General features: G+C 38.9%; 1 protein-coding gene across 2 annotated transcripts in view; it reads left to right on the top strand.

The window, feature by feature from the left end:
- The window catches only part of LOC102237291 (xin actin-binding repeat-containing protein 2-like), a 62,208-nt gene that overhangs the window by 18,596 nt on the left and 20,320 nt on the right, over nucleotides 1–23,292 (top strand). The window contains exons 2-3 of one of the 2 annotated variants that reach the window (XM_014472137.2): nucleotides 6,174–6,282; nucleotides 21,173–21,306. In XM_014472137.2, coding sequence (XP_014327623.2) covers nucleotides 6,174–6,282; nucleotides 21,173–21,306 — 243 coding nt within the window. Of the gene's footprint in view, nucleotides 1–6,173; nucleotides 6,283–16,293; nucleotides 16,515–21,172; nucleotides 21,307–23,292 lie in introns of those variants that run through there. The other variant, XM_023329209.1, reaches the window with a different exon arrangement.

The raw sequence follows: 23,292 nt of genomic DNA, 5'->3' as shown, positions 1-23,292 counted from the left end.
CTGCATGAGGCTGAAACTCTGAATGTGTCTTCAAGTGCATAAATCCTTTTTTTCTTTTGTTGTACTGTTTTCTGATTTTAGAAAGCATCTTGTTTAACTCGACGCAGACAGCCCGTGTGTTGTTTGTCTCTGGAATTGGTTCCTTTTAACGGTTTGTGGTCTTCCTCTAACAGGTTTGTTTTCTTGGATTGTTTTGAATTTTTGAACTTCACAGAATTTCTGAACGCCATCCAGCTACTTAACAGCGACGCTCTACTTTGAGCTTGTCTATCACTTAAAATCCCAATAGAATACATTAATGTTTGGGGGATTTAATGTGACAAAAATACAAGATAATCAGAATAACAAATCTCTTGCAGAGACAGAGCACATCAAAAATAGAGGAACATAGGAGGAAGCAAGGGAAGGGAAAACGATTATGCAGATGTAACAGAGTGCAAATGATTTGTGATCCAAAACAACACAGTTCAATGTGTCCTATTCAGGAGAGTCCTCTTACCTTCTGAATTAACAACTGCTAGAGCTTCAGCAGCTCCAGCAAAAATCCCTCTGAGCAAATCCTGAGCTGTCTGAGCTCAAAGGAGTGAGGAGCAGCATATAGATCAGCCTTTATAGAGGCTTTAGCAAGCTGGTGAGTTCTTCTCAAACTAGTAATGATCAATGATTTCCAAACATAAGCACACAAATCCAACAGCAATTAGTGAATACCTCACAGTTTACCTTATTCAGTTTGATTTGTTACATAAATCCGTTTTACTTTTAAAATTCTGGAAATTCTGCATGAATAGTGCAAATATTTTCACTTAATAGCAACAAAAAAAAAAATACACCTTACATAAGGAGAATAGAGAGATCCAATTCAAAATGATATATTTCATACTCACATGCAGTCCAATATCCCTGATACTGGTTTGATCCAATTATTCGATACCAAATGTCCAGGAACTGCAACTAAACCTGAAAGTGAATGATTGATTTGGGAATAAACATTAGCCTGTGGCACATGCAGTGAGACTGATGAGAGGGCATTTGTCTTTGTGAATAAAGAATATTGTGCTCTTACATCTTTTGTAGTAAAACCAATGCAGTTAAGAGAAGGGCAGTGCTTTGGGTTTGCATTGATTGTGTGGATTCAGCATCAGCTTAATTGATATAAAAGATGAACTACAGACCCTCTCTTGTTCTGACTGTGTGTGATTGACAGTGACTTAAACTAGAAAGATCCTCAATTAAGAACTGAGAGAATGCTCTTTACTCTAAATAGATTCCATTCAACATTTTCTTGCAGAATTAAGGAACACCTTTTACATTAGCAATGTGGAGCTTTTCTGAGAATGGGTAAAAACATTTTGTCCTAATGGGTTTTCAATTTGTGTAACAGTATCAGAACAGTTGACTTAACAGTTTTAGCCCAAGTGTACTTGTTAAAAAGTTTGTTTGTTTTTTTTTAAAAAAAAAAGGTCCATCAGTTATTGCTCATGTAAAGGATGAGAGGACCTTTCAAAATGATTTTGCAACTTTGGATGGACACTTACACTCAGCTACAAAGCCTGGTAGATGTTCGTACTTTTGTACGAAACAATCTTATGGAGTTGGTTGAAGTGGTATCTGACTATTGGAGACAAATTGAGGGAATAAGTTTTAGGAATTTAGGGTCTGGAATACTTTCCAAACAGGAACTAGGACTGCAATTCACAAGGCTCTTCAATGCTGTTTTCATACCTGATAGAAAGGTAGACCCTGTTCGATTGGGGACCAAATGCAACATTTGTTCCATTTTCAGCTGGTGCGGTTCTTTTTCTCACTTAATTGTGTCAAACAAACTAAATCCTTTGAAAAACCTGTTCCTCCTCCTCGCCTGTGGTGGCGCTGCACCAAATACAACCGAAGGAAATGACATGAAAACCTCTGAACAAGACACTGACTGCAACTTCCTTCTTCACCAAATGTAAACAAAAATGGAGTGGGATCAGATTTCAGCAGTTGTAGAATTTTGCTCTTGTCTTTGGCAAAAGACCACAAGCCATTTCTAGACACTTTTGTTTTGTTTGCTTTTACTCAAAATACCCTGTGCTAAAGCTACTTCCTACTTAACCTTCACATGCTTTCAAACAGCACCAGAGTTCACTTCAACCAGACCAAGGCCTGTGTTTTTAGGTGGACTAGAGATCTCTTTTTTGTTCCGCCTCAGAGTTTGATTCAACCTCCCAAAGCAAACTGGATTTTCTAGACAAACAAATTTGGGTTGGAGTAAAGCAGACTAAGCAGGACTGGTGTGATTGCACCCTAACTTGGAACCATAACCCATTGGAAAAACATTCCCTGGTTCTGCACGTCTCAATTTAAGCTCCAACATTCAGATTGTACTGTCAGAATTTGGGCTCTTTGGTTTCCTTAATACCCACAAGACATGCTTAAAACACCTTCTCTAATACTGAAGGCAATTATTCATCCAGCAGCTGGTCTGTCCTCACGGTAAACATCGACTTACATAACATCTACCAAATTCAACTCAGTGATAGTTTTTGCTAACAGGGAATGACGGTGTGGGAACGGGGCAGATCACGAGGCAGAGACCTGTCCTCCCTGAAGTCCTCCTCGTTAGGAGACGTGTCAACAGCTTAGAGGAAAATGTAAAGCGTTCCCTTCACATGTGACGCTGAGCTCAGCCCCGCAGACCGAACTGGGCGCCGGTAAGATCGCCGCTCTAATAGGCGCCGACGTGAACATGGCGGGAATGTCGTACGATTTCCAGTTACCATGGTTTCCACCATCACAGCTCTGACTGTCCCCTTTGTAGGCGTCTGTCACACATGAAATGCTCCCAGATGGCCAGCACTGATTTCATTAGCGAAGCTTCTTCTAAGAGGATCCAGTGATCTCTCTTTCTTTTTCTTTTTCTTTTTTTTCCCTCCCCACAGGGATTATCTTGGGCGACAGGCCGGCCAGAAACATTTTGACAGATTTCTCCAAGCAGTGTCTCTTATTAGAGATATGCAGAGGGTCTCTGTCCCTTCACCCATCTAGCAGCGCTCTTCAGCCGTTCCCCTCTTAATCCAGCCGATGTGTGCAAAAAGAACATATGGCTGTGATTCAAAGCTCCGTAACACTTGCTGACAGCTGCATGAAGCATCGGGCCATCAATCTGCTGCTCCCTGTAGTACTGCTTTTTCATAAAGTGAAAAAAAAAATTAGAATTTCATTTTGTTATTCAACACCCGCAAAGGTTTGTTGCTGTTAATTTTACATGTTTTGACCAAAGTAGTCAACTTATTGCATTTGTCACTTTCAGTTTCTTTATTATTTATTTGACATCGGCTGTTATACTCCTAACTGCACTGACTGAACAAATGAAAGCTGTTTTTACATGTTTGACCAAGCTTGCGAAGCAGTTGGTGTGTTTAAATGTGCTGTACTGGTGCAGAGTTATCAAGTATATTTATAATTCAGTACATTTATGTGTGCGTTTCAAAACAAGTCAATTTAGTACTGTTTTCCTGTATCAGATCGGTATTGGACGATACTAAAACTCAGATATCTTAAGTAAAAATTTTAAAAAAGTAATCAGTGCATCCCTAGAACAAATCTGATCAGGTGCTTGAGATGTATAAAAAAAAGTATCGATATTGGGGCAGGTCTTTACTTTTCTGCAGAACAGTAGTATGTTCCTTGCATGTCAGAGTGTGTGTGGTCTGTCTCTACCAGCTTTACCACATTTACAGAGTGAAACATTTGCTAGATTTCCGTTGTGGTACAGCTCAACCTCAGTCAGATTTGAAGAAGAGCATCCCTCCACACTTCATCAATCTCTTATTTCTTTTTCCCTTTTTGATTGTGAACGCTACCTTCAAGTCAATATCCTCTGAGGAAAGAGAAAAAAAGTTTTCATTGTCCCTATTTCTGAACTAATGGTCAATTTCTAACTCTTGTTGTTTACTCAAAAACAACTTCTTTTTGTTTTGCCTCAATTCTAATTTCAAACGGGATTTGCTCAGGCATGCATTTGAACCACTGTATGTTACATAAATAAACCTATTCTTACTTTTTTTTTGTTTCTAAGAAGTTGAAAACTAACTCTTCTTCTTTTTCTCAGTTTTGCGTCCTTCACAGTTTGGGGTAAAAAAAAGAAAATCGTTCTTTTTTTTTTTTTTTAGTTGGCAACAGTTCCTAATTTAAGCTCATGCTCACTGCACCTTCAACTGAAGTACATAGTAATTATCCAAAAAAAAAGGTGGAGTGTTTTGGATTAGTGCTTTAATTGGTGCCTGTCACGGAAATGAATGGAAAAGCTATTTAGTGCGTGGAGGCACACTTTATTCTTCACCTCTTTATTTCACTCCCTGTACATCTGTTATATATTCTTTAGAAATCAAGCAGTCAAATAACTGGAAATCCTTTATTAATTATTAGCCTCAAACCAAAAAAAAAAAAAAAAATCAAATGTAGAACAGCGTTTGATTTAAATTAATGTCAAGAACACTGATTTCTCAAAGAAATAACTTTTTTCCATCAAATTGCAACCTTTTCATCCATTAAATATCCTCCACAGCCACTGTGTATAATAATTCACCGCACACGCCTGCTGTCCGCGAAGGGTAAACAAACCCATCTGACAAGTGAAGAAGGTTAAACGTCTGAATCGTTTCAGTGGTTCTTTCGGTGGCATTCTCCGCTGTTCTGTCGAGAAGTAATGAGCTCGCACCACCTCAAACGCACGCGGCGGCTTTCGTCAAGCATCCGCCTTTGAAAACACTCCCGCTTGTCAGTCACCAACGGAGCAAAGCGAAAACCTTGGCTGGATAAACGGCGCGGTTTCATGTGAAGTCTCAACCTCTGCTCGGGTTTTTATTTTTCTGTCCACGTTGGGTAGCGAAAAAGTCATTTATTTATTTATTTTTACACCTTTTATGTGGCACAATCCAAGTTGAAAATAAACAAATCTGTTAGAGTAGGAGATGACCTGGTTGCAGACGTCATCGTCCTTAAAGTCATCACTTTCCCAAAGACTTTTGATTTATTTCTGAACGACACAATGCTGCCGGTCTTGGTTGTTTAGTAGAAGATAATTCATGTGTGTTGCTCTTTACAATCTCATAAAATTTTTTTAACTATGTCAGGGAGAGACGCACTTACCCACAGTGAAACATGGCAGTGGCACTATCATACTTTCCTTCAAAAAAATCAATCGTTCTAAAACCGTTTTGACCAAAAGTCTCCAGTTTGCCGCTTGAAAGCTGAATTTATTTTTCATATTTACAGTCCAGATATATGTCAGTTCATAACTGAAGAGGATAGTAAAAAAAAAGTAAAATAAAAAAAAAATGGCATTGCTACTTTAATATCTACTGCATGTGTGAATGTGTTCAAAAATACCCCTATCAGCTCTCCTGGGGGCTGGTTGAATGGGATGTTTTTTTTGGGTGTGCTGCATTGTTTTTTATTTATTTATTCATTTTTTTTAATTGGGCCCAAAAGCCCAATTCTTGCGGCGAACAGAAACCGGACTGGACCTGTCGCACCGTGTGCTTTTTGCTGTGCACAGAGTTTGTTTTCTGTCGCTCTGTGTTGACACGCAGCTAGAAGCTGTTGTTAAAAAAAGAAAGAAAGAAAAAAAAAAGCTCCACAGGGGAACGCATTTGATTTGCAAATGGCAGGAAAAAAAAATAAAAAAAATCACCTGCACATTTGCAAACACACGCAGACACAGGTGTGTTTGTTCTCCTTGGGAATGATTTCCATTCGAATAGGTGCGTTGTTGTAGCTGACTTCTGCTTTAGTTAAAAAAAAAAAGAAAAAAGTGAAACGTGTATCTGAGCACGCGCAGAGGGACATGTCTTGTTCTGATGTAGCATGAAAACATGTCTGGTTTAAAATTCAGCCAAGAGCTGTTTGCTTTCTAGTCAATGGCTAACGCTCACATTGTACTCAAGGTCTTTGATTATGCCCTTCTGTGTGTGCGGGGTGTGTGTGCGCGCGCATGTGTCACTGGAATCCAGAGTTTAAAATGTCATCAAATGCCTAGTGGTGTCATTTTCCAAACTTCAGGTGTGTGTGTTAGCATGCGCCAGCTGTTTTTGTCGCCTCTTCTTCATGCTGTGGAAACAGTCCAGGTGTTTCCTCTGATAGTTCTCTCTCTCTCTCTCTCTCTCTCTCTCTCTCTCTCTTTGAACCAGGAAGTGGCAGCCACTCCTCCGGCCAAAAAAGTGACATCCATTAACTCCGCTCAGACTGTCCCGTCAACAACCCATCACAGCATGGCCTCACCCCAGGATGCCACGCATAGTGAGTATTTATTTTATTTAATTTTATTATCTAAAACAGAGATTTGTGACCCTTTTCAACAACCTTCCACTGTGGGGTTTTCACACTTCATGTTTAAAAGTCCAAATCTGGTTTCTAGATAAGTCCAAGGTCCAAGGTCTGGAACAGCACTGAGCAAATACAGAGAAAAAAAAAAAAAACAAAACGTTTTGCATGCTGTTGTTTATTTGTGAACCTAAACGGCTCTAACTTTTTTATATTTAAACATATTGAGCACTCTGAGTTCATGCAGAATTTAAGATAACTTTTTCTTCATCAACAAATATATAAATAAGTATATGAGTTCAGTCAATTGCGTAGTGATATTTATTTTTTATTTTTTGCAAAGGAAAGCATTCTTAAAACGCTGTTGTTCAGTTCATTTGACGGCTAACCTACATTTTCTTTGGTTATTTAAAAGTTTTTTTTTAAATCTGCTTGATATCGATCCATCCTGCAATAAAAAAGTAGCGCACATTTTATGTGAAAGAAGTAAAATTTTCAGTAAAATAAAATCTGTTCACACTTTACATTATATGTGTTACATGGTGCTCAGTGCTTTTGATGTGTTCAAAACATTTTCCTCTAACTTTGCCTCTTTAACCTGCGGAGTTCCTCTGGGCTCAATCCTCAATCCATTACTTTTTCCAAAATTTTCATTACTTTTTTTGACAGGAAATGTACCTTATTAATTATTCCCTCATCATTCAGTCTCATTCTGACGTCAACTCTTTATCTCTTGTATTCCAAATCCCACTCAAATTCTAACAAGAGTCAGTCAGGCACTTGTTTTATTTTACTTAGTCAAGTCTCACGTTTGTAATCTTTCCCTTTGGATAATATGAATATATTTCTCATTCATGTTTCTCCTTTTAATAGGAAGCTTCTACATTGGCCTTTATATTAATTCGTCTATAAAATGACAGTCTTGAAGTCGAGAAAAGTCTCAAAAATTCCTTTTATTGCTCAGCTCTGGATAAGTATGGAGAAATGGCCATTTTACTCTTATTTATTTTTTTTAATTAAATGTTTTTCTGTCAATTTGCTGCATGATTCTAAAATTTTGCACATTCACACTTTGGATGTTGTCCTCCTGACTGACATAATAATAAATTAAGTAGCTATTTCCCTACTTTTTTGGGGCTTTAAGCAAATTGAGGAAGAACTCAGCCTGTGGTTCTTGTTTTGGGTCTGGTTAAAATGTCAAAGCATCACAACAGCTGTTAGCAGGAATTCATTTGCAATCAGAATAGAGATACAAGAGCTGCTGTTTGTAAAGAATTAAAATCTAGGCAGGACAGAACATTTCAGTTTGAGACCAAAACCATAGAACAATCAGTTAGTATAACTTATTCTAGCTGACGATTTGGATGCCTTTGGAAAGCAGTTAGAACATTTTATTATTCCACATATTTCCCTTAAACTTCCATTTATTGAGCTGTAACTCATTTTCTCTGCTTGTGATTATGTGGATTTGAAAATCATATAAACACAATGTGCGTACTCTTTTCCGACTTTTTTTAGGACGGGTAACTTTGTGAGAGCTATCCTACTGAAAGATTGGATCTAATATTGGGTGTGAGCGCTGTGATTGCATCATGGTTACACTGTTCCGTCAGCCGAGCAGCCGAGCCCTCGGGATGGTTAATGCAATGTTTCGTGCCATTTGTTCTGGGAGATAAACATTTGACGGAAAGCAGCTTTTGAAAAACCAGATTGTTCATTTCCAGATAAGGCTCTGCCTCGCTGGCGTTTTTTATTTATTTTTATTTTTTCTGAAAATCCAGACGCTCCCTTGACGCTGCGATTCCATTTCTGGCAGAGAGCCAGTACTGTAGCTACCTCCACTTTATTTTCCCCCAACAGCAGATAACATAAAAAACACAGATAGGGTTCGAGCAAGGTACTGCCTTTGTTTATGTCCATCTGTGTAAAAAAACAACAACAAAAAAACAGCAAAATGTTCAAGAACACAAACACTTTTCTCTAAACACTTGAATCTTGACCTTTGAGCAAATGATTAATTTCGTCACTTCTGGTATACCGTACTGGATGCAAATGACTGGCACAGCATGTTAGGGGTTTTCTGTTATGCTTCTCACCAGTATGTGAAGTAAAATGAGTTAAAAGTTTTTACAAGAAGTAAACCACAGACCTCTGCTCTGGAAGGGAAGGGTGTGTTTGATTTGTGAACTAGGACGTTTTGTGGCTGCTGCTGGTTTATTGCAACATGTTTATGTCTGTTGTAGCATCACAACAGTGACGACATGGAATTTTCCGAAACCTCTGCTCATATTGACTTTAAGTGGTTTGGGAACAAAACGGCCCTAATTTACCTAGACACTTCTGGTCCTTCAAAATAAAAGCATCTAATGTTTCATTCATTTAGAAATTGAATGCTATCAGTTGCTAGCCTGTTTGAATTATTTTAAAAGAACATAAACGTGTACATATATATGATTATATCTTAATTATTTTCCAAAGAATTCACTTTGCCGTTAATCCATGGACTTGTTCATTAAAGGATTAGTGAGCATTTCTACACTGTAACTCTACTTCATGGACCTTTAAAAAACTCTTTATGAATGAATGACTATACTTTATTAATCCTCAGGGAATTGACATTTCAATACATCCCATCCAAAGAACAAATAACAGACAACATAAGAACTGGGTAGACTGTAGCCTGAGGCTGTAGCCGTGGGACTCGCTGCCCTTTCCTCAGATGCGTTGATATAACAGTAAAATGTTACGTATAGTTCTTGGTCATTTCATCCTTCAAACACAACATATTCCTTGGCTTATTTTTTGTTTCTCTGTTTATCAGTAATCAAGGATTTACAGTGATATCTCCTAAATATTTTTGGCTCATTACAGCAACTTGTAGCTTCTTGTGCCTTCTATATTGGGAGAGTTTTTGATTAAAAGCTCACCAATAAAAACCAAATTAGCAACTTTAAATCCAAAATTGTATCTACTATGTGTATGATGAGTTTTCATGAGTGATAAGTTTAACTTTTTTAAAATTAGAGTAATAAGACTTCAAAACAAGTCTTTTTTTTTTTGATACAAAAGAAATTGCAAGCTGAGCTCATAGCCAGCCCTGAATTAAAAAGGTATTCCTGCTGAGAGGAAACTTAAATATTTCCTTTTTAGCCACCAGGACTGTGCTCTAAAAGAAAAATTAAGTTATGGGATGAGCAGCAGGCCTCGCTGAGCACAGGATATCATTTCTGTTTTAATTACCTCTATGGAGGGAATTTAAAAATCTTCTCGCATGGATCTCGCAGACTGAAGTTCCAAAATGCATCAACTATAGACAAGACATATCTTCGTATTAAAGTGCGCTTCACTGTTGCAATCCACATTTCCACAGAGCGCTCAGTGTGAATGTCATCACCTTAAATACCACGTGTCATCATAAATAATCACATAACTTTGAATTTAAAGTGACTTAGGACTTTAAAGGCAAAGTTAACATTATTTTCACTAGCAGAGAAGAACTGTTTGCTTGTTGATCAGGATATTTCATACTTCAAAACAAGTTAGCAATGCACGATATATCGATGGTATCGGCCGATATCAATAACCTTTTTTTTCTCCATGTTGTTGCTTTATATTATAGGTGATTCATGATCCACAATGCTATTATTGTGTTCAATACAGTTTCCTCTAACATTACCTCTCTTCCAATAGGCTCAATCCTCAGTCCATTTTTTTTCGCAAGTCAGTACTGACTTCTCTCCGCAGTTGGTGTTAGCATAACTGACACCAACTCCCGCTCCTTTAGAATGAGAAATGAAGAGAATTTTTGAACCCCAAATAATTTTGATATCGCCGCCACGCCCACAAATATCGCACGATTGGTATCAAAATCGGTCCTGACATTGATACGCATGCCCGCTCCGGTAAAATGTTTTCGAAATTTCTCTAGGCCTTACGGTTTTCTGTCACGGTGCTTCAGAGCAAAGTCATGCGACAGGATTTTCTGTCGCTCTCTCAGGCTCTCTCCCATGTATTTCCATATATTTCTCAAAAATTTCAGATCTGGGCACACCATTTCTTTCTCTTATCGCTGTCAATAATGTGAGTGAGGTAGAGATATGAATCGCGGGACTATCGGAGACGACAAATAGCCCTCTCATACGCTTCAAACGGTTTTCGAATATGTATTACGGTTCCCGAATGGGAAGGAGTTGTTCCGAATGCTTTTTTTGGGTCAAACTTGCTGGCTCAAACAGAGAATTGTCTCCCCCTGCATGTCTCACTCACAGCTGACAGTTGGCAGAGAGAATTATTTACCATAGCAACAGAACTCAGGAGGCTATTGGCTGCTGGTTAGGACTACAAATACGCATCACTGTAGTTCTAACTATAGTGGAAGACTCAGTTGAAACAGAGGAGGACTGAACTGGCCTTTAGAACTACTTGCTGCTATGGGCTGTATATAACTGATTTAACTCAGTAACTGTTACACATGGGATTAGTTTGGAACTTTAAAATGAAGCATAATAATAATTTCAAAATAAAAGCCTTGAATATTTTTACATCAGGTAATTGCTCTTTTGAGCATTATATAACTGATTTTATCCAATCACTGTTATACATGGGATTAGTTTGGCCCTTTGAAATGAAGCTTAACAAAAATTTCAAAATAAAAGCCTTGACAATTTTTACATCATGTAACTGCTCTTTTTGGCTTTATGTGGCTTTTTTATCCAAAGCACTGTTACACAATGGAATACTGTGGGCATTTAATATGAAGCTTACTGCAAATTTCAAAATAAAAGCCTCAATATGCACCTCAGGTTAGTGCACCGCCCCAGGCGGTGCAATAATATTATTCTGCATTATCTTTTTCTCTCAGGTTAGGGAACTGCCTTGCGCAGCAAGGCAGTTCACTAGCATTAGCATTTTAGCTTTAATAAGCTATTAGCTATTTATTTGAATTCTTAGCAATGTTTAGTATACTGCATTGAGTAAATCAATTATATAAAACATCATGTGATGTCCCACATGCTACTGATAGCAATCACGCTAACATTAGCATTTTTGCTGATTTTAGCTGATATACTTACTTTATCATACTGACTGGTGCAAGTCCATGTTAGTAAACATTCTTGTCATTCTCCTCATATAATTGCAACTTTCTTTAGCATTGATGCTAATTTCTAGCATCAGAACGCTGGGTCCAAACCAACGGGCACTTTGGCAGGCCCCGGTTAAATTTCTTCAGGAATTTTCTAGTTAGTTGCTAATCTACAGTGAGTGAGGAGACAGAGTCTGGGTCAAACCAAATGAAAAAAGAAGAAACTATAACCATGATTATTCAAAATGTGACATTTTTATAGGCTGGATTTGAAGACTATCCATTGTCTAAAGGTGCTAGCTAACAATGCTATGAGAAAAAAAAACTTATAAAAAGCACAATGTTTAAATTATGTAAAAGAAAAAATGGAAGTGTACAACAACCATTTTTAGGTATGAATGGAACATAAAGTCTAGCAACAGCAAAAAGGTCGGCTAGCTCTCCCATACTTTGAAAAACCCAGTTATATATAATATCGGTAAATATCTATTATCAGGCCTTACAGCAATAGTAGTATTGGTATCGGTATCACCTGCAGCAGAAATTTTGGAGTCCTCATATATTCCTTTGTTTGTCTTTTAGCTGTAAAAGTACAAGAAAAAAGCTCTGGCCAGATGATCTGTCAAATACAAGCTACGGGAACTCCAAACGTCTTTTTTTTTTTTCTCCAGCTGTTGACCGGTCAATGGGTGATATCACATTTTGTGTGGAAAAACCAGCTATGCCACCTGAGTTGAGCCACAGTTTGAGCCGTGGAACCCCTTTTTGAAAACACTAGGACCTACAGGTGTTGCACCTTTCCAACTGTGGGCCAAGTGTCGCCTCTCCGAGTTGTTAAATAGAAAATAATATCAGATGAACACTCTTGGAGGTGAAAGGTCAGATCTCGGTTGTTTCCATGCTTGGCCGTGTTCTCCAGGTAGCAACAAACTTTGTTTTAGACGCAATGTGGGATAAAAATGAAATAAGAGTAATGTGATAGTCGAGGGTGAGAATGTGAAATGATTTGTTGACGGGTCTTAATCCCGCGCCTGAATACGCGTTCATAAATTCACCCACACATACAGATACTATTGATATTTATACATGCTGGCTGATATCCTTATCATCCACCTGGGATCCATCAGGCCTTGTTGCCCTCCCTGACACCAACCCCTCCCTCAGCGTGCATCTAAAATTAGAGCTCGCTGATGATCCCCGGCGTTGTCCTGACTGAGCGACAGCTTTCGTCGCGCCCGGCGAGCCGACAGCGAAGACACCGTGTAATCTCTGCCAGGCGGAGTGACTGACAGCAGGAGGAAAAGGATCCGAGAGGAACAGAACTGCCTCCTTCAAATCTGTGGCACTTAAATAAAGCACAAGCGTGGAGTAACTGCACTTTAAACAGATGCAAAGCTCACTTCCAAATCTCCGCGCTGCGGCTCCTTCGAAGCGGGCGTCCTTGTTTATACGCATTCTGCTCGCGTTCCACCAGAGTAACAGCGTGAAGCCGTGGCGGGCTTTTGTGGCAAAGGCAGTAGCGCCGTGTAAATCTAAATTTGTTTATTTTTTTCATTCAGAAGTTATATATTTTTTATCTCTATATATCCAGGAAGGAGATACTGCTTAATAATCTTTTTTTTTCTTTTCTGTGTTTGAATTCTGACAGTTGGAAACAGATTTGCCCAAATGGCTGTTTTTGTTTTGATTAATCTCCTGCCAGATTGGTCTACGAAACGATGGTGTCCTTTTAATATGGATCCCGTGGAAAAAAACAAAGATTTCCTGGCTATTAATTTCAGACATGATCCACTTAGAGAATATTACGGGATGCAAACGGATCCCTTAACGCATAAACTTTTAGAAATTGAAAATCGACTATATCATATGTCTGTGAGAGCGGACATGTTGACTCATTTAAGCCTCACAAAAACTTTACCTGAGAACATGAAAAAACGATTGGATGCTGGAGTAAAACTTGTTGTCATGGGGACAGTGAAAAGCCAGCACTTTATCACTGGGTAGAACATTTAGCCTTACAAACAAACGGCAAGTGTGTGAATATCCTTGTCGACATGTAAGATGAAAAAAAAATCTGCCTTCACAGAAGATTAGGGCAAAAAAAACCTACATTTTCAACATCATGTTGATGATGAACTTTGAAACATGACAAATGCAGACTGCAGTCCTCAAACACGGATTAAGCAGAGAATGGTTTCAGTTGTTATATTGTTGATTAAATAAAACTGTGAGAGTCTTTTCTGCTCGTTCTGAGGCGTTATTATTGTCTCACAATCTGAAAATGATTTTTAATTTTTTTTTTACCAGGGAAAAGCAGCTTTAGTTTTTAGTTCCGATCATATCAGTTTCGCTGTGAGAACAGTCGGCGTTTCACATTCAACATGCAAATCTCAGTCAATCTTCGATTTTTCTGAGACGTTCTGGAAAATCTGAACCTCCGCATCTTAATTTGAGGATCCACGTGAGCCCTTTCATGAGATGTTCTCCGAGTGTTTGCTTTCCACTTTGGGAAACAGCAGATCCATGCGCAATTTCAGCGGGATTATCGACGGATAGTCTCGACGGCTCGATACCCACGCTTTTCTCTCCTCGCTGTGCCACGATCTGTTGTGGCCTTCTGGGGGAACACGGTATCTATGAGGTTAAATGGTCAAGATCGGAGTTTAATATACAGAACATATGAACACAAAATGAAATTTTCAGAGAAATCCCTCCAGACAGAAAGAAAAGAACAGCTGAAAGACAATAAATAGACTGCACCCAAGGAGGAGGACCCGTGTTGCTGCTGTTTGCTTTAGGGCAATGCGTCTAAGTCAGTATTTTCCAAGCTGGAAAACTTAAAAAAATACTGTCAGAAATAGTTTATTTTCTCTATCCTTCCACCAGAGGCCTTCCACCGAATACCCTCGCATTGTATTAGCTGTAATGCTTTTCTGTCTAAAAAGCTGCCTTTGAAATTGGCTCAAAGATCTCTTGAGGCCAGATGCAGAGGGAACAGAAACTTCACCTCGAGAGGTCCTCACGATTCGTCAGAATATTTTTAAACCACTGAGATCGCTCAAGGTTGAGCAGGTTGCGTAAGCGGTGTTTACTCAATCGAGCCCATGTGGCTGTAGAATTTCAAATACCTCAGCTTGTTCACGTCAAAATAATTACTGTTGAAGCACCAGGTACAGCCACGTATTAGCTAATACCCTATGGGCGTCCTTTATCTGTAAATCAGTAGCTAGCATGATTACTGATTTCCAACATAAATAAGTAACCACTTTAGGTTCTGGTAACAATCTTTTCTTACTCAAAGCAACAGTTGACAAAAATAATCTGATGCCTTGACATAATGTTCTGAAAATACATCTCTAAGAATGTCCGTTTTTCATTTCCATACCAGTGAACGTAGCTAGCATAATTCTACATGCCTCCGCTGTTTACATCAGTATCCCCAAATCACTTTCTTCTGTTTGTTCTGTTTGTTTCCAGGTTGATGTTTACAATTCAGCCATTAAGTTGTGAGAAAAAAAGCTGTTCTGTTTTGTATTGATCTACGTTAGTCATGACTGGTTACGCATATTGTCGGGTTAATTTAACTCAATGTCAAGCAGGCGTTCAGAGCTGACATTAAAACATTTACCTCCCAATCCACTAGCAGCTACTGTTTCCGACATTCCCACCACGCCTACCAATTCTTTTCCCAGCAAATCTTGCAATCACATCCTTATAATTAGATTCTCCAACTAAGAGTTCAATAACAGGATCAATACCAGTCCTGCATCTGCATGAAAACTGCAAATTAGCCTACTGTAGCAAAGTAAAAGGAAAAAAAAAACATTCAGTCTGGTTCTTAGAAACACTACAGCTTTCATATATCTGTCCTGTAAGAGTTTTACAATGATTTGTACACAGAAACCTATTCTAGACAATCACTAGAAGTCCCTGTTGTTGACAAATCATAATCCTTGGCTGCAAGAACAGACAGTTCTACTTATGACAAACTGGATCATACAGGAGTTATCCTGACCTTATTGTTAAGTTGGGTTGTCTGCAGCTTTTATTTTACTTTTGAGAAAAGGGTTCAGTCAGCTTTTATAGTGTGGTAGTAGGTGTAATATTCTTAATACCCCTAAATTAAATTCAGCATAACCCAGTCACCTAAATAAAGTCTGCTTGTTAAGATACATGATTGAAAGAAAACAGGTATTTGCCCAAAAAAGACTAAAATACACAAATAGTTGAGACCCTTTTTTAAAAAACTTTTGTAACTGTCAATTTTAATGGTAACCAAACATCAAATTTATCTTAATATCCATGATGGAGCCCACCCTCAAAATCTAATATACCGTATACAGTTTTTTTTTATTTCTGATGAAAAATGAAAGCCACTCCTGGATTGGCTACTATGCAAACATCAGTCAGTAGTGTAGCCAATCAAGTAGCATTTCATCAAAAATATTTTAGCTTTAATTTTCTTTTTTAAACTATGCTCTCTCTTTAAATGGTCTTTAAATAAACTACACTGTGTGTGGTCAAACTACACTGTGTGTGGTACTTTGATGTAAAATACATCGAAGTACCATTGACCATGAATACTTTCTGCAGGGCAGTGTGTATACGCTTAGTTCTGATTTCCAGCCAACTAACAGGAAGACATTACAAATGTCAAATGTCTTCCTGGTTTCACATCTGTAAATAAGAGCAACACTGAGTGTGAGCGTTCTTCTAGCTCATCTAGTGGGAGGTTCATATCTATAAGACTACCATGACATAAGGTCAAAGGAATGTAGGGTACCTCTAGGGTTGGCACTAAAAAAGCAAGCCCACCTCCACTTGACTTACCCTCTCCCAGAAGTCCATCCCATTTTTTTTTTTTTTTTTAAGAGGGGAGCTTCTAAAATAAAGTCAGCTGTCACCAGACGCCCAGGTCCCACTCAATGAGCTGCACTGTTGGAGCTGGTCTCCAATAGACACTTTCTTTCTTTCTTTCTTTTTTTCTTTCTTTCTTTCTCTCCTTTGTTTTTGGGTTTGGGTGAAGGGTGCTAACTAATCCCATTTAGTTTTTTTCTGTACAACCCAAGGCCCTCTTCTACTCTATTGGATTCTATAACTATTTCCCTTAAAGAACATCTAGAAGGTAAGTGACTTGTACAGCCTCTGTGGTTGACACCCCAGAGAATGAAGAATCTGATGTACTGCCCCTGTTCAACATGACTCAAAATTGGTGGAAAATGATTATTTTATATTTTTTTAGCTTGTGTCCATGATGCCACAAGGATTTGTGTGTTATCATAAAACATACATGGGTCTTTTCTTGTTCCCTTCCGTGAGCAATTCCCAGCAGCAACGCTGATCTGGAATATTCTGAAAGCACATCTAATCGGAGACAAAGTGCCAAGCCGGCATGAGGAAGTGCTTGAGGACAATTCACTCTCCTAGTAAAGAAGTTAGTTTGATAAATTTGACAGCTTAATTATTGTGCCTGTTTTACTTTGCCGGTGAGATAGAAATCACCCTCTGTAGGCTGACATTTCAATTAGTGTAGCTCTCTTTGCTTTCCTGTCAAACCTCACCAGGCAAAAGGTTTGGCCAGTAAGTACTGAACAGAAAATTGCGTTGCCAGAGGCTTTTATTGTGAGGATAAGGCACACGAGAGGGGGGGGACACCTCTGTGATTTGTGTTTGGCCTCTGCCTGTTGCAGGTCTATGGTCCTTCAACTTTCTTTGTGCTGCCAAGTCGTGCTGCCTCTCAGGTCCTTAAACACTGAAATCGCTGTCACATTTCGAGTCTGGTGGATCCCATCTTTCACTCTTCACCTTTTGCCTCAACACTAGCCAGTCGAGAGTGGAGCGACTCTCAATTGGTCCCTTTAGAGGAGCCGTCTGCGTGGAGGCAGAGCCTAGAGGTCGGCGGGCCTTAGCTAAACTCAATATGGCTGTCGAGTCTTGTACGCTGTCAGCAGCGAGGCCTCCCTTGTTGACTCGTCATGGCCTTCCCCCGCTCTCCATTACCATTACCCTCTCAGCCAGTGTTATTACTTTTGTTGTGGTGTTGGTCTGAGGAGATATAAATCTAAAAAGACAAGTCTAGTCAGTCTGAATCTGTTTGCTCCTAAAAGCGAGTGAATTTACACTGTAAGAACTAAATTTGGTGTAAAAATACAAAATAGCTACCACTAAAATTCTGTAATTACAATAGAAGTTATGTAAAGAATGAATATAGAAACTCAGTTAAAGGTTTAGAGAGTTGTTAAGAAAGCATTTTTGTTGTGTCCAGCTTCATATGATATTTTTACGGCTAATGGAAGCGCTTCATTAGCCGTCCACAGATTATTGTCCCAGAAATCTTGGGGATAATCAAGATGTTTTTAAGGTCTTTGTTCCTTTTGGTCAGCCGCAGTTTTTAGCCTTGGAACTCCCCCATGAACACCATTTCTGGTCTCTTTCTTATTGTTGAGTGATGAAAATACCTTACCCTAAATATTGTGAGGTCTCCGGTGCTTTAGGAGTTGTTCTTGGTGATTTTAGGCCTCTTGGATGATTCGTCAAAGTGAGGTTTTGCAGTCATTTTAATAAGTCAGACACTCTTCCATGTTTCCTCTGTTGTTGGATACCAGTTCTCACTACAGCCCCAAAGCCTCAGATATTACCTTCCACAATCATAGAGGACTGTTTGCCATCTGTTCTTGGATTTTGTTCAGTTGCTTTCTGAGACCTGTTAGCCTACTTCATGCTGTTAGCAAAGTTGTATTTCAGTGATTCTTCAGGTCTGATACTGTTCTCTACTGAGTTTGCAAAATAAAACTTAAAAATTAAATTAAATTAAATTTAAAAAAAACGTAATTACAGTATTTTATGGTTTACCAAGGCAAGCAGTGACTTTTTGTCATACATGAAGGCCTATTTGGTTTTGATAGAGTTTTCGCTTAATGAATGAAATCTTCAATAAAAACCCACAGGACATGTTAGACATGTACAAAAATAATTTGAAAAAACAAGAATAGGAGAAATCAGTAAGAGTTCAAATACTTTTTCATGCTTTCACATTCGTTTTAACATAACCCCATAACCACAATCATCTAAATAATTTGGAAGTATTTAACTAACTTATTTGATTTAGCAGCTTTAAGAAGTTGGTAGTTGTTTAACTGTCTTAAACTTTAACAATTTTCACTCAAAAATAGTTTCTTTCACTAAAGAAACTGTACATAAATTGTTAACCCGATTTAATTGGTTACAGTCCAATACTATGCAAAATAAAAAAGAAATTCAACCGGTTTAAAGACAAATCCTGCAAAAAATTGAACCCAGAGACTTTGCCCTCATTATCCTGAGGTACATTAAGCATAACGCAGCCTGTATTACGGATAATGAAGCATGAGCCGGCGCCAGAACCAATTAGTTCTCCCATTGGATATGGTGAATTGTTTAAAATCCTAACGGAAGATATTCCTAATCTTTGCGTTCACTTCTTCTTCTCCACATATGTACTCCTACACACACCTCCTCCCCATGAAGCTGCCTGTTACGGGGGAACATGACGCTGCAGACAGAGCCGGTTTATAAAAAGGCTGGGTTTATTTTTCTCCCCCAGTCAGCCCCCTCACGCCCCAACCCCCGAAAGCCTGCTTACCTCAACTCTGTGGTATGGCAGCTCTGCATATGACTTATCATTCTGAAAAGCCGGAGATAACCGAAGGGCTGTTGTCATCGCATGCAGACTTTTAAACCTTCACGTGGCTGACCCATGCTTTAGAGCCGCAGACCATGACTCAAATATTTATCCCAGGTGATAAATGAAGGAATCATCCTTGTGCTCCTGTCATCAAGCCATTATTAGGATGTGCCACAGCCTCAGGTGTAGGATTTCTGACTCATATTTATAGGATTTAGCAGATCCTGCTATCTTCAACAGTCTTTTTCGCCCCCGTTCCCCTCGACTACGTTGCCAAAAGTAGCAAAAAAGCTATAAGTGGTGTGATGGGATGTTTTTTAATACGTGGCATCTGGATGAAATCGGGGAAACCTCGAGGCACCTTGAAGTCTCCTATTGTCTCTCCTTGCAAAGATTTTCGTACCTCTACATTTTGTCCACAGACTGAAATGTTAGCAAAACAAAGGAACTTTATTGTTGTAATTTAATCTTGGTGCGACCAGCTGGCCTTTGATGTTTGTTGGAGAACATCGGTAAAGACGATTTAGGAAAATTCACAAGTGATGTTTTCTCCTAAAGAAGAGTGGATTTGCATTTTAGTCTCCTGATGTGCAAAACTGATAGATTTGGACCTATAATTGCATCGCAGTGTGGTTATTAAAAAATATTGACCCAAGAAGATAACTACGTATAAAAACCACACAGTTTAAGATTTTTACTGGAAAAATCGTATTAGTAAAATATAAACTTGGTATCTGTGGAAATAAGCTAAATTTAAGTGTTGTAGTTAATCACGCAATTGTTCAAGTAAAAATTATTACCAGAACATTACATTGGAGAAATGAACACAGGGTGAGGTGTATATGAAACTTACTATGCTAAATAAGATCACCTACTGTGCTATTGATTTGGGGAACTATTTAATGTTTCTCAATTTTCCTGGGCGAGATCTTGCATTCTCCTCTACTTGTAGAAATGTTGAATTTGTTTAATGAATTTACCGTTAATCCACCGTTTTGTCAACATAAAAGTTACTAGTAAAGTAATGGTCAGACACTGTAAATCTGAATCAACTGTCTCTGCTGGGACAGTTGCCACTGCCATGCTTTGCAGTAAGGATGGTACATTCAGGGTAGAACAAAAAGTTTTGTTAAATCTGAACAGGGCGACCTCTTCTTCGTTGTTTTGATTTCTTCCCCTTTATCTATTACTGAAAAAGCAAAGAAGGATTCTGCCTGCTCTTCGAGATCTTTCCGTCTTTGGGGATGTTCCTGCTGCCGCAAGACGTAAAACTCCTTCCTTTTTTATTTTATTTTTTTTCTTCAACCAGAAAACGTACATGCGTGTGGAAAAAGACAACATGTAAAACCTCAAAACAAAGCGAGGAGGAGGATTTCAGCGAGTCAAAAGGTTACGGGGCGAGTACATGAAGAAGACGAATCGTTTCTATTTAGGGTCGTCTTTCATCCCGGGGAAGCTGCTGCTCAGAGCGAGATAACACGCCAAGAGCTAAAAGGTTGGGTGTGGGTGGAGGCTGAGCCTTAACAGAGGCTTCTCCAGCGCCTAATGATGCTTTGTAGCTCAAAAAGTCAAATGTAGAATCAACACTTTTGTCTAATTGGCTGTCCGCGGGGATGTTCTTAACCGCAAAAAGAAACGCGGACTGTTCTGTTTTTTTTTCTCTCTCTCTGTTTTCCTCTCCATGTCTCTTGCTCTGTCTGTTGAATGTGCAGCATTGAAAGTTAGAGGACGTCTTCATTGAATTCAGGTTTCAAACAAAAGGCAAATACTTTTTTTTTCCCTTCACATGGAGTTTTAGAAATCTTGATGATTTTGTAAGGACGCTGCTCTTTTTTTTAAGTAAAAAAAAAGTCTATTCCATCGATTCAGTTTGTCGTAGTTTATTAAAGAAAGGCCTTTTTATACAAAATTGTCCCTGAAGACCAATTACTAAATGGCAAGCTCCTCCACAGTTTTCCCTGATGTGCCAAAAGAGAAATGAGTAGGTAGCAAATATCAGCAAACCCCTTGAGGAGAGGTATCTGGTGGTCGTGTTAAGTCTAACGTCCCTTTGATTGCCCTATGAAGGACATATATTAGTCTAGAGGCATTTTTTAAAAATGTTTTGCATGTTTGTGTAGCCGCAGGTAGAGCCGGGTCTTCAGAGGAGAGGGCCGAGAACCAGGAGGCCGAGCCGGTGTCGGTGAAAGAGCGGCTGGCGATGTATCAGGCGGCCGTGTCCAGCAAGGAGAGCGGCGGCGCTTCCTCTGCGGCGGTAAGACGAGAACTTCCACTTGTATGTAACTGGAGACAGAGGTGTGGATGTAGAGAGCAGCCGGGCCGGCGGCACACAGTGTCTCATCCTAATGGGAGTTTTTTGTTAGATAAAAGTATAGAAATGAAGGGAGATACATTCAAGTCAACTTGTGTACTGGCCTTCACTCACCTGGCCTTCTTTTATGGTTTTACCACATTAAACAAGTTGGACACCCAACTTTGTCTGAAATGGGATCAAAGAAAATCAGTTCAAGCTGGTCAACACGTGTCGGACACAAAAGGTACATTATTCTGCCAAGCGTTGTCATTTATAAATCCAGTTTTTCAGCACCATTTTCTCCCCATACGGGCCCCATATTTCATTGTTTTACAGGTTTTAGATCAGGGTTGGCTTTTATCGTATCGTTTATCGGGATACATTTCTTACCATATTTTGATTTATCATGTAGCTTATCTGTATTGTCGAGAATATTTTTATGATTTTCTCCACTGTTTGTTAACAAATCTGAAAGAAAATATGATTAAATGCAGCTACAGTGTTCATTTTAAGGAAACAAATCACACATCTTTATGTGACTGGTGTCATAAAGATGCATATAATGGGAATATTTTCCAATAACATTTATTTGTGTTTGTGGGGCTATAATTGATGTCATGCAGTCACAACCATTCAGTTATCACCTGAAAAACAAGCAATAAATAGTTCTTCTCGTTATTATCATAATAATACCACAAAATATCCTTATCAAGCTGAGTCCATATCACCAACTTCCAGTTTCAGGGCAATCCTGGAAGGAATCATGTGGCAAATTTTTATTATGGAGTATCATTTGTGTTTGTTTATCAAATAAAATCCCATGAAAATCTGGTGAAATTTGTGGTTCTAAATTTACAAAATTGAGTATTTCTAGAGGAGTGAGTTGAAGGTGTGAGCCTTGGGGTGTTTAAAGATGGCGTCTTGTGAGTAGCTCTTAGCTTCACTCCCTCGTGAGACTTTGCCCCCCGATTTTCTAAACCGAGATAACGTCGGCTGCCGTCTCCTTTCGATGTGCTGCTGACTGCTCAGAAACACCGAACGGCTTTTAAAAATCTGAACCCTTAACGATGTGAGGGAATTTAGAGAAATTCTGCCTTGCTGCATTTAATCGCAACGAAAGAAAATGCACAAACTCACACAATGGATATTGATCCAGTGGCACCAAATGAAGCATTTTCAAAACACAACCTGTTGCACATAATTTAATTGGTGCTCACTACAAACAAATTACTTGGAGTAAATTGCATATTTCTCGACAGAGCTGGGATTTTGTGTTTGTTCTTGCATATGTTTTATATGTTTTTGCCTTCCCAGCTCTCCTCCCCGCTTCCTTTTAAGCCCCCCGATGGGCGAGGTTAGAAGTTTCAAGTACATCGTTTTAGTTAGAAACAAGGAATCCACTCTTAGCAAGATAACAGCCTGTAAGGGTCCAGATGTCGATTATTTTAAGGAGGAAGTGGATAAACGCATTTCTCAACTGTAACTTGGCAGTTCATGCTGTTAAACCACTTTATTCTTTCTCTATTTCTGAGGAATTTTGAAAGACACTCCTCCCCCTTTTTCAATAAAAGCAGAACTTCGCACTTTATTTCCCCTTCTTCTGAGCGCACCAACAGCGGAAAATAAAATTCTGAATACCGAAGTCATTATTTATCATCAAGGACGAGAAAATAATCCTCGGTGACTTTGCAGAGCCTCCATGCTCTAAACCCGTAATAAATCAACAGCATGAGCCGTCAAGGCCAGGCAAAATAAGGCCACACTTTTCTGGATTTAAATTTTACTTTGAAGAAAACTTCTGCTTTTGGTTTTATAACCCAATTTAAATGTTTATGCCTCGCCGTTGTATTAGCTTCAGCAATGCTTGTAAAAGGAAGCATCTAGTTCCCCATGAAAACTTCCTGCGTCTGTTGATCTGATGATTCTAAAGTATCATCTGACCTCACA

This window comes from Xiphophorus maculatus, chromosome 24 (genome assembly GCF_002775205.1).
Source record: "Xiphophorus maculatus strain JP 163 A chromosome 24, X_maculatus-5.0-male, whole genome shotgun sequence".
In the NCBI taxonomy this organism is placed as follows: Eukaryota; Metazoa; Chordata; class Actinopteri; order Cyprinodontiformes; family Poeciliidae; genus Xiphophorus; species Xiphophorus maculatus.
Note: the sequence above shows the minus strand (reverse complement) of the source record. Positions and strands in the feature narration are given on the sequence as shown.